Source organism: Brienomyrus brachyistius, chromosome 5 (genome assembly GCF_023856365.1).
Source record: "Brienomyrus brachyistius isolate T26 chromosome 5, BBRACH_0.4, whole genome shotgun sequence".
Lineage (NCBI taxonomy): Eukaryota > Metazoa > Chordata > Actinopteri > Osteoglossiformes > Mormyridae > Brienomyrus > Brienomyrus brachyistius.
The window spans coordinates 33583965-33596684 of NC_064537.1; the positions used below are offsets into that span (position 1 = coordinate 33583965).

The 12720-nt window shown below is 42.1% G+C and overlaps 1 protein-coding gene across 3 annotated transcripts in view; it reads left to right on the top strand.

The window, feature by feature from the left end:
- Positions 1 to 12720, top strand: part of mpp2b (MAGUK p55 scaffold protein 2b) — a 60618-nt gene that overhangs the window by 10511 nt on the left and 37387 nt on the right. For 2 of the 3 annotated variants that reach the window (XM_049015264.1, XM_049015266.1), the window contains exon 2: positions 1907 to 1981. In XM_049015264.1, coding sequence (XP_048871221.1) covers positions 1951 to 1981 — 31 coding nt within the window. In that variant the 5' untranslated portion in view covers positions 1907 to 1950. Of the gene's footprint in view, positions 1 to 868; positions 1531 to 1906; positions 1982 to 12720 lie in introns of those variants that run through there. The other variant, XM_049015265.1, reaches the window with a different exon arrangement.

Consider the following 12720-nt stretch of genomic DNA (forward strand, 5'->3'; position numbering starts at 1 on the left):
GGAAAAGGAAGCAATTAAAACATGTAAATGATATTCAGCAAAGTATTACCAAAGGTGAGGATGACTGTGACTGTTATTAGAAGAACTGGACTGTTAGGATTTTCAGGCTCAAGAATCAGGAAACATGGACTTCGATGTTGAATTATGGTGCGTGTCTGAGAGATGTTTGCATCAGCGGGCACCAGATACTCTCAGAAGAGAAACTTCTGCATCCTTTATTATACACTGACAGCTGGTGTTAGGTCCAAGGTCACCCTTGATTTCTAGGTTGGGGACATTGTGCAGAAGTTGGCCCTTTGCCAGGGCATTCTGGGAAGACCTGCGGTTTTCCTGCATCAAGGGAACACCTGAAAAAATAATGTGCACATTCTCTCTTGTATATGTTTACAGGGTGTATATAAGAATTCTTATTTTGGATTATGGAAACATCAGATGTTATCAGTGTTTGCACCATGTGGTGCGCCCAGTACTGTAAGACGGTGCTCCTTACACCAAGCTGTGTGTCTTCATTGCAGTGGCCTTTGACACAAGTTCTGAACTGAAGTCCTGCTATAACCTCCAGCTTTGTGAAGCTCAGACTGGTTCACGGAGGTGCTGCTTCAATTTTGTGGTCATTTGTGAGGCCACACTCCTGTTGTTTTTAGCAACAATTTTTGTGCTGATAAATAATCTCTCCGTGATGAATTTAAATTCATATGAAAATAGCGTATAAGCAACAAATAACAGAAGCTCTTGTGTAGAGCAGACATTATAAAATACACAGAAGGGGGCACCAACAGGATGATTGTAAACGTCATTATAAAAAAGTATATTATGCAGATTAATGGTGATGGTTATTAAGGGTCATGCAGTATGCAAAGGGAGCCTAGGTGTATCTGTCTTGGAGGGAAGCTCCTGGATATTCAGAAGTCCTTTGGCATGACTACCTGAGATGTCCTGAGGCTGCTGCTGATCCACATCCCAGTTCCCACATGCAGGGCTGACTGTCGGATTGTGAATGGCAGTTAAAAAGTGAACAGAGGTTTCCGAATCACCAAGGCAGTGATGTTCGTTGAAGGACAGATAAATTGTGTGACCTTAGAAAACAACACAAGGTTTTATTGGGTAGCACGTCACGCGGGGATGTTACACAATGTCTGAAGTAGAACGCATATGGACATTTGGAGAGGAACCAGAAGCTCGTGCCAGGGATTTGCCATGGAGTCAGCTAGGGAGGTGACTTAGCTTCCAGATAATTAATCTAACATCTACAGGCCTTGCATAGGAGTGTATCTCATGTTTCCCTGGCTTCCTTCTGAATTCAGCTACTTGGCCTAACAGTGAGGATTTATAAGGCAATTAAGATACAGAGAGAGACCTGGGATCTGAATGTTATATGAAACCATTTTTAGCCGTCGAAAGGCAGAACCGTCTACGCTTAGCAACAGACAGCAAAGGCATGTAATGTGTGGACTGTCTAAGGATTATTAAGAAAATTAGCTGCATGAAAGTAAGATATCCAGCCAAATATTCAAGGCAGAATCCACCAAGGTAATCCTTTCTTTGGCAAAGAAATTTATTCAGACAATATATTTCCAGTTTCCAACAGTAAAACCAGCATTTTACATAAATCATTATAAAGATATTTCAGGGGAGCTCTTGTCTGAGTTCAGCAAAATGAAGTAAATTTCATCAGCATTTTGTCATATAGTTTTTTAAAATGTATTTTTCCAGTTTTATTACCTTGAAGCAACATCCCTGATATGTGAAAAAAAATGTTCAGTCATTGTCCGCACACAGTATTTACGTTAAAACAAATACGCCCAGCTATCAGTCATGGATGATGTACCTTTCATTAATGTATGCTTACCTTGTTGGAGCAGAAGTGTACCTAGATATTATAACATCTGTCTCTTTTTTCTTACAGCCGTTTAATTTTCCTGCAGAACTTGGGATCACGAGGAGGGTACCATGCCTGTAGCGTCGGCCAGCTCCGATTCTGGTGAGTCAGCACTGTCCTTCATTTTTCCAATCCAGTGGTCCAGCAGAGGGAGAGCCGCCCAGCACTGCTAAATGGGCTACCTGCCACTGTGGCTCTGTGGGGGGGAACTCGGTCTGAAAGGTAAGCCAGATTTGGGTCATTCTGGTGCATCCGGTGCCCATACGGCCACCTAGAAGGGCTGTGTGTTAATGTTGGTGCATCACTATTCCTGCTGGTGCTGATCTCAGGATGGTGCAGTGGTGTCTCTGATGGAGGGTGGAGGGCCACAGTCACATACAGTGTTTGGCATCTGACTTAACAGCTGCAGTGCACTCACCGCCGTTTCTTCCAGAAAGCTAATTTAATGTATATTGTTCTTACTTTGTGCCAAAGGTTTGTCCAAAATGTCTGGAAGTACAGTTTCTTTCCAATTACTTTTAAGATGGATGGATGGATGGATGGATGAATGGATGGATGGATAATACAGACAATTTCTAGATTAAGAACATCCGACTAATGGACAACTCATACTTATGAACTGACTGCCATAAAACCTATTGTATAAAACAATTCAGGTTAAGTACAATGGCTTGTGATAATGGCCATTGGCACATAGCACCTTGTGACACTTGTGAAAGAAAATGCCTTCAGTGGTTAATTGGCTCGAGGTACAGTACAGTACCATATGCAGTCACTTTTATTATTACTGCATTATAATAATTATTATTATGTACTATATTATGATTTTTCCGAATTACCTACAGATTTGACTTCAGCCTTAGGGAGCAGATCTGCTTCGTAACCCGGGGACTGCCTGTAGGTAGCTATATAAATAGATAAGAATCTTTATTGTCTCTGCACAGAGCAATGAAATGTCATTCAGCAGCACCCCAGCTAGCCAGCAGTACAGCCTATACAATATGCAAAGAAAAGGACAATAAATATAGAGACACACAAGGACAAGTGCTGAAATGCACAATATATAAAGTATGAGACTAGAAATATACCCACAGTATTTGTGGAACAGTGCGAAATGGTAACAGTCAAAGAGGTGCTAATAGCATTTGCCCAGGATTTTAATTGAATAATACCATTATCTCCATGAACAGGACATCAAACTGCAATAACTCATGGATAAATCAAGCAATTAGCCCGCTATTTGTGTATCAGCTTATTGTAGCTAATTGCTGTGCACCAATCGAGCGTTATGAAATGGAGTGCACTGGATGCTGCAGTGTCATTTTGCAGTTTGGGAAGATGAGTGTTGGACAAAGATGGGGTCGATGTGACACAAACACAGAAATAAAGGAGATAGTTTGACAGGGGAAGAAAAAACCAAACGCCCTTCAGTTTAATAATATTCAATTTATTTTTATACTGCACCTTTCCTGAAATACAACAAAGCTGTCGTCGCAGTGTATTTAGCAAAGGATCAAGTAACATGACAAGCAGAGATCTTTAGCCTATACATATAGCTGTGAGTAATATAATACAGTCTGGGCAGTTGGAGTAGGTAGAAGAGACTAGAACAAAATTGGGGTGGGGGGGGTGTAAAAGTCATACAGGAAAACATAACAAGATCCCTGGGGAGGCTAACTGCAAAGGTATGGAGAAGCATAGAAGCGTTATGTGAGTGAAAATGAGGAGCAGTGGGGTGGCCTTCCTCTGGGCATTCTGGTAGATGTGCACACAGCGATGTGAATACGGTGATGTGAACACGGTGATGTGAAGCGGACATGCTGTTGATGGGGCTGGGGAGCTGGGGGCTGGAGCTGAACTATCAGGAAGCATGAGGAAAAGACAAACCCATCAGAGTGCAGACGATGCATATCCTCCATTTTTAGAGAGGAATTGTTATTCAATAGATCAATTTCCACATTCTGTCGGTTATGTTTTGTGCGGCATTATTTAAAGAGTCTCTTTCATTGTGGTCATTTTCGGTTTTGCCTGGGAAAACCAGGTCCACGGTTCCGCTGTCCTGCTTTCTGCTGCTGTCTGAGCGAGACGCGGAAGTGCAAAGTTAACATGAGGCTTATTGGGGAATTCGCAGATGGAAAGTGCAGGCTGGAATGACGTTTGTGCGGATTCTGAAGCGGCTGATGCCAAGCTGAGTAATTTCTCATAGATTCTCTGAAACTTCACCTGCTGTATCCCCTGTAGATGCCTCTCATTTAGCTCGTAGACTGGCATCTGAATTCACAGAACGTGTATAGAGGCCTAGATTCACCCGTACAGGGCTGGTCCTGGCTGTTCTGGTACCCTAGATGAGATCCTGCTTACCTACACCCCCCCCTCCCCAGCCATAGTTTCCCTGTTTAAAGGCTGGAATACTAGTACTAAGATTTTTTTTTGTGAGTTGTTTCATTTTGATACTTTCTGTCAGTTAATGGCTTTCAGCATCCACTGATTTTAATGCACCAATTTCCCTTTATCCACATCTACCAGAAAGGTCTTACCATGCCTTTCATTGTAATGCTAGCATATCATGTTAGAAAACACAGGAGGAGCGGTTGTTGGTAATTGTTGAAAATATACTTTATTTGGTAATGCTTTACATTAACTGTATAATGCATTAATCATGCATTCATAGAACATTCATTGGCTGCATGTAAGTATGGTTTAAAAGGCCAGTTCACCCCAAAACTGAAAAGGTTATGTTTTAACCTTTAGTGCTGTCTATCCATCTAGATTGTTATGCTGGGAGTTGCCTCGTTTTTGGATATATCAGCTGTAATTCAGTCTTCTCTCAAATTATAATCCGAGTGAATGACATTCCTTCTGTAGTGTTTAAAGTGCCAAAAAATACATTTGAAAAATCCAACAGAAATGTCTCTTACCAGAAATAATGACCTGGTTACTCAAGATAAATCACAGACTTTGTAGTGAGCAACTACTACTGAATTCCAATCACCGATCGTATCACTGCACAGATGATATTACCGGGCTGCTTGTGCTCGTATCTTCTGCTCAGTGATATGCACACTGTGCACGAAAGCTTCTCTAAAACAAATAGTTTTTTTCAGTTTTCAGGGGAACTGCCCCTTTAACAGCCAAACATACATTCCGAACTTTAATATACATTAAGAACAAATGATAATAACAAACATTTATAATTGTATTATCTTATAATCTTTGCTATGTTACGTTAAGGTCTATGGTAACACTTTCTATCAAGTCCTCCTTTATAATGCATCACACATGCCCTCATTATGTATTATAATGCACTCAAAAAGTACTGGAATCATGGCCATAACTGTTTATAAAAAGGCATAACACATTATAGCAGTGTATAATGCATTATGAATGCTCTATGAAACCCTCATATATAAAGCACTATAGACACCTACATAATGTTATTAAGTTATTCAGAAAAACTGGATTATTATTACGTTTTACTAGCTGTTGCTTCCGAAGAATCTGAATTATGATCCATTTTGCTAACCTGTGTACTGTAAACAAAATTATTCTTGTGGTGGGGGGAGGTATTCTCCAATCTTTCATTAAGGTTATTATGTTTTCATAGAGTGCTGGGAAATTCATTGAGCTGGATAAAGAACATGAAATGGTTAGACCCCCAACACAAGGGAAATTCCAAATGTGAAATCAGTCAGAATATCACCCGTCACTCTGTCTCACTGCTTGCCAAATTCAAATTCTGACAGTTACAAGCCTCTACATTCTTAATCCATTCATTAGAAAAACTGAGAACCTGAGGAAAAGACGTTGAGTGTTTCCTTTCAGTGTGAAATTAGCAGCTTTGAGTAATAGATTGTTCAGTGTGTGACAGCCAGAGGGCACTGAGGTACACAGCGAACGCGGAGTTAGTAACGGTATAAGACGCTCCACATCACGAGAGGGTATCTTTATTTGGTATAACTAGCTAGTTCTCATCACCAGCTGGTTTCAGATTAGTTAACCATGGCAAAATGTATTCATCCACAGTGTAGTCAGAATTGATCAAGAGGCATTTATCAGTGTATTTCCTTTTTACATGTAACCTTAATGCTTAATGCGGTAGCTTCATGGTATAATGGCATAACTTCTGTAGTGCTATAAGATGCGTGAAAAATGTTTGTTACCAGGGACACGTCAGGATAATAAATAGAAGAAGTCATACAGCCTTTATGTCCAGGTGACAGAATAGCCGACCTCGTTGTAAGATACGCACACTGTTTACAGGGTAGCAGCAGCAATGTCTGCTTGCAGATAATGTAGCTGATATTATCAGACACACTGGCAGGCCATAGCTGGGACAGAACAAATTATAGTGTGATTATGTCCAGCTGAATAGCTTGTAGTGGCTACTGGATGCTGCTATAGTGCAGTAATTTTTCCACAGTGCAATAGTTAGTCCTACAGAGGCAATTTATTATGCCAGTCAATTGACTTGTCTACCCATAGATGTACCTTTTTAGTGACCTTATTTATTCTTGGCTACAGGTAGCTTGTTAGGCAGCATGCATATTTTGAATGGAAAGACAGGCTGTCAGCAGAGAACACTAGCAATCACTGGCAGACACAGATCTATCTTCTCCAGTAGCTCCATGGAATGAGAAATCACTGATGTTCCACCGGTCCATCATCCACATGCGAGGATTTGAGGAAACTTTTGAGGAGCAGCAGGCTCTTCTTGTTTCAGTGTCATTTTTGCACGTTGTGTTCATCTCCCAGTGTTCGTATGGTGCTCCTCTCTGTGCGGCTGGAAGCATCTTCACATTCCTCTCATAGAGCCCGGTGTCCTCTCATACTGGTGAAACATGCACAATCCCTGCTTTCAGACTCTTTCTGCATGAGAGCTTCCGGTTGAAGGCCGGATACAGTGACCGGTAAGGTGCTTCGCATGGATACCTGCTTCAGAAATGCGCTGCTTCGAGCACATTTCATTGTTAACGGTACCAGTGCCATTTTCTTCCACAGTAGGATTCTGGATAATATTTACGCTGAACTTCATGCAATCTGGCGTTTGTAAGGCCGACAGGCTGTCAACCCACACTGGAGCATTAGCCTGCGTCTGATCCATTCCTGTGTCTCTGCACCTGCAGTAACGGCAGCGTGGGGGGTGGGGGCTGTTTAACTAGTCTGCCCGCATCCGGGGGTCTTTCATGTCAGGCAGAGTGTCCACATAACAGGACCCCATGAGACATACTCTGTGGAGTTAGCATTCTGCGTGTCACAAACGTATGCCGCCGTACGGCCTGTGGGCCAGCCAGGTCAGTCACGCTCTTTCTGGGCTTTTTTGATTTGATGTGTCATTGTCTGCCGACGTCGGCATGTTATTCTGATGTAGCTCTCTGCGCTGAGAGCGGCCCGAAAAGTCTGCAGGAGGAGAAGCTTCTCGGAGTGTAGATCACCTTTCCTTCCGCTCGAGGGCTGCCCCGCTTCAGTGATTCTCACTCCAAGGTGACTGCTCTTCCTGCTACAAAGCAGTGAACTGTTTCAAGTTCACAGAAGCTTCTGCCATTAGCGGTATTAATGGCCAGTGTTTCAACCTCAATTATTTTAGACACTCATTGTTTGATTTCCGCAGTCTCCTGCCCATTACCCTTTCTTGCCCTACATAAACATTTATGATGTATGTTCTTCATAGGGTGAAGGGGCTTGAGGTGCCTAGTATATAGTTTCTTTGCCATCTTCTTCAAGCATAATCTGCATCATCTTATTCCAAGGACACCTCTGCTGTGCTCACTGGCAAGTACTCTTCAATTAATGTTCAATTAATGTTAAATTCAGAATCAGTATCAGAATCAGTATCAGAATCAGTATCAGTATCAGAATCAGAATCAGAATCAGAATCTGGCGTTTGGTTTAACAGTATAATTGAAGAAACTGCCATCTTTTCAGAGTTAAGTCTATGCCGACCGGCAGTGTGCATAAGGATTTCTTAATAATGACTCACCATATATTTCACAATCAAGAACTGAGGCTGATTTGTACTGATAGGTGTCGTGTTGATAGCATTCCTCAACAACTGTAGTAGGCACGACACTTATTGTTGGTGAAACCAGTTAGTTATGGAGACAAAAAGGGAATGGGGCCTGCTGCAGAGAACAGAGTTTAAGCACCACTCCCAAATCACCATGCAACCATGATGCAAATGAATGTAGATTAGGCTAGATTAGGAGTCGATAACATCCTACTGAAAAGAGTATCCCAATAAAAGTCATCAGCACTTTGACTCATTTTTATATATTTTTTTCCATTTGAATTTTTGATTTTAATTTTAAGGTGCCAATCCGTTTTGTGTGATTGATGTCAGTCGCACAGATGATAACGTTTATGGCTTTTGGAGACTGGTGCAATCTAATTAAAATGCAAGTCAGCGGCCAGCCATTTATATTTTCATAAATAATTGCGGTTCAGTTCAACCCTCCAAGTTTCAGTGCCTGCAGCCCCAGCAGTGGTGTGGGCTGGAATGAAGAGTATTAAAACACACCAGCGGCCATTTCTGTATTAATGAATATCAAAGTGCTTATATTTTTCCAGCAGAGCACTGTCACAGATAAATATTCTTTAAATGTATCCTTGTAGTGGCACGATCTCTTTAAGATGTCCGTGATTTGAAATCTGGGAACTGTGTGGAAGGCGAAAAGCACTCAGTGCATATATTTCATATGTTTATTAAACACCTCAGACTGAGAACTATTTAGTGTAGCTAAAGTTATCTTTAAATGTCAGTCCTTGTAAAGCACTGGAATATTTTTTGCCAATGATTGCTGCCATTTATTGTTAATATTATGAGCATGTCACTGCTCAGCACTTCCATATTGAAGCGGGAAATGAGTAACCATGTTTTTAAAAATGAGTCTGACAGCAGCGGAATAGTCTCCCTCATCCCTGCTCTATCTCTAGGGTAAAAAACCCTTAAAAATATGCATAGAAAGAAGTATCCCTGAAGGCCTAGACAGCCCTAGGTAGTGTCTTTAGTGGATAAGGACTGACAATCTTCCCCAAAGTTCTCAAAGAGACATAATATCTTTGATGCCAAAGACGAATGCCACTGTCCTTCTGTTTGCATTATCACAGTGATATCACCCGTTTTACCAAAGACTTGGACTTGGCCTCTGCGCTTTGTTTCATCTAGGTTCTCTGGTATTCTTCTGCAGTCCAGGGAAATCTGGTTAGGCTGATTGGTGTCTCTGAATTGTCCACAGTGTGTAGATATATGTGCCTTGTCACGGGCCAACCTCCTGTTCATCTTTGTGCCTGGGATGGACTCCAGGTCCCCAGACAATAAGCGTTGAGTAGTATTGATATTTAGCCATAATTTTCGGCATAGGCTAACTTGCCAGTACACAGTGTATTTAAAAGGAGAATCTCAGTTGATCTAAGGAAGACATTTTGTTGATAATGACAGCTCTTAGTGAAATGCCCATGAAGCATAGTTTCAAGACTATCAATGAAACTCTAAATTCATTTTGTCATCGAAATCTGAATCGATGTTTGCTATTGGAAAGCTGCTGGAGACTTATTGGTAACTGTTTCTGATTAAAAACAATGTCATTTCCCCCAAGATATGAGCTGCTTTCGTGGCCATCTACTTCCAGTAAAGTCTATTTTAATGTCATTTTAGCAAAAGGAGGGTCTCAGTAAGGTCAAATGCTATATGGTGTTATCAGGGTCACAATACAGTCCATGGAACCTCTCTTTAAGCAGATAGATGCAGTTTTGAAAACCATTCGGTTCGGTGTTCCCATTGAAAGATTGGACGTTAGATGAAACTGTGAGCTGCAGTCCATTTAAATTGATCGAAAGTGAAATGATGTTGATTTAATTCAATGTTTGGGTGTTTTGCAGCAATTAAAGTTTTTTAGTTATAGATGCCCAGCCAGAGTGACTCTTCTTAAGTTTGATCTCCCAGAAAGACCTCAGGCCCTTTACAGAATTATTGAGCTTTCTGGTAGAGACAGTGAAGTCCTTGTAACAAACTGGACAAAATCATGTGAATAGTGTACAGAAAAAAACTTAATTCATAGTCAGCTTGCAGTGCTGTTCGGTGTAGAACTGAAATTAATTGCACAGTATTATATCAGATTGATTGTTAGAACCATGAAAATATAACCAATTTACTTGAGCTTTATCCTTAAAGTGACGTCCAAGTTTAGAACGGATTTAATCTAAAGCAAATGGGGAGATAACACCATGGCTTCTGCATCCTTCTGTCTGTTTGTTTACGACACCTGCTTGCAAGGCTGTTCCCAGCATAATAATGATGGTCACATGATTGGTTGGCACCTCCAGTATGCCCCGCCCACCAGCGCCATCATTCTCCGCCCCCCATTTCTACGTCTGTCTGAGACGGGCAGAGAGGCTTCGTCAAACCACACAGGAGTGAGAGGCAGAGAGGGAGACACAAAGGCAGCGTGAGGAGCTATACCGCTGTGCTGCCTCGCTCACTCACTGACATCAGGCCGTGACATGGCCAGCAGCCCTCCCAGGCGGCTCTCGCTGGAAGAGGCGGAGTCCCAGAACTCCTCGGAAAGCCTGGAGCTGAAAGCAGGTGGGCAAGGGGTCACCAAAAAATGGGGGAAGAAGGGACTGCAGGTGCTTGAGAGTTCTCCATCTGTCCCAGCTAAACTTTAGCCAAATGTCAAAGGAGGACTTACTTGTTTACGCTATAGAGGCAGGGGAAGGTAAGACAGAAGTACCTTATAGGTACCAGAAATAAAATTAAGGGTCGTGCTTTGTACTGTGTGAGAGATGGCACAGGTAGGTGAATGCACATAGGTCCGATCGCAATGGCTGGGTGGGCTGCTTCGATGTTGCCATCTGTTTAATCACTGCTGGTCAGCTTTGTGGGCGGTTTGTGGATGTCAGTGTCATTATGTGTAGTTTGCAGCATTCTCTCTGTACGGGAAAGCTGGCTTCGGCGGTGAGAATGCGGCTCCGCGGAAACCTGGCTGGGGCAGTGAGGGATGTGGTCACCCTGTGAAGCTGGACCTGAGGTGTAAAGTAGCCTGCAAAACGAGAGTCTGTGGCAGTGCCAAGCCCTGTGCGCAAGGCAGCGCTTTCAGAAGCAATGTCACTGGATCTATGAAATGTATTATAAATTACTGAGGTAAATATTAAGCTTTTAAGTGCTTAATATGCGAATGCAATGTAGATGGTCTCAACAAGATAAATTCTCCCAGGAGAATGAGAACACATGCACGCGTGCACACACACACATGCACACACACTCACATATGCAGAGACACATACACACACACACACATGCACACACACTCACACATGCAGAGACACATACACACACACACATGCACACACACGCACACATGCAGAGACACATACACACACACACATGCACACACACTCACACATGCAGAGACACATACACACACACACATGCATACACACACATGCATACACACACAGGTTTGTAATTGTTTCTTTGTGGGGACTCTCCATTAATTTCTATGGGAAAAACGCTAATCACAACATGACGACCTCATTCCCCACCCAGCCCTAACCTTAACCATAAGTAACCAAACAAAATACGACACTTTTGGTATTTTTACTTTTTTTTTTTTTACTTTAAAAGATTTGCAGTCACTAATCTTTGTGGGGACCTGGAAAATGGTCCACACAATGTCAAAATAACAGGCTTTTATTACATTATGGGCGAAATTTGGTCCTCACAAAGTAATATAAACCTAATCCACACACACATACACAGATTATGTATCTATATCTTTGTAGGTCCATTCATTTCTGTGGGCAAAACCCTAACCCCAACAATGACAACCTCAACCCCTACCCAGCCCTAACCTTAACCATAAGGAAGGTTGATTGTAGTCACAGATTTTTATAAAATTAATATTATGTTTGTCGGGACCAGAAAAATGTTCCCACAAGGTCACAATAACGGGTTTTATTATATATAAAGATATATGTGTAATATATATGTGACCACGCACACACATGCACACACACACACACACACACATGTAGGGTATACCTATCCTTATGGGGCCTGCAAATTCACTTCTGTGTGAAAAATGCTAACGCTAACTATGACAACCTTAACCCCCCCCCCCACACATACACACACACACACACACACACACACACACACACACAAGGATGACTTTGTGTTTAACATTGATCTGCGACCAGAAACGGCTCTGCTTTCATAAAGACACATTCTTACCACTTTGCTTTAGATGTTGATCTTCTCACAAATTGCAAATGCAAGCAAGAGGATGTACAGCATGATGTTCTGTGAACTTCCCAGAGCTCATTTCCGTGTGCCATCTCTTGCCCATTACAAATGACATATTCCTGCTATGTGTGATATTCAGACATTTGTATTGGTTATTGCAGCCTTAATAGTCCATGTATCTGTCACTGATGGAATGAATGATGTGGGAATGGTGGGCAAATCAGTGAAAAGGTCACAATACATGCGGATGGTGGCCTTCACACTTTCTGCAGACATCGCCTCAGCATCACTGCCACTGTATCCAGGGGCGGGATCTGCTGCTGGAAAACCGGCATCGCCATAGCAATAAAGCAGAAGGCCTTTGACTATTGTTCCGATTGTTCTGGCCAGCACATATGCATTATGTATGGGGGTCTGAGGGTGTATTCTCTCAGGAGCGTTTTACTCAGATGGGAGCGTTCTTCTGAATTCCGGGGAGCATTTTACTGATTAACGTGCTCATCGTGTGGATGAACTTCTATAATAATTTGCAGGATTTCCACTGGCTTTAAGGGCCATCTGGTTCAGCACATGCATCACGCGCAAGTAATAGACAGCAAAC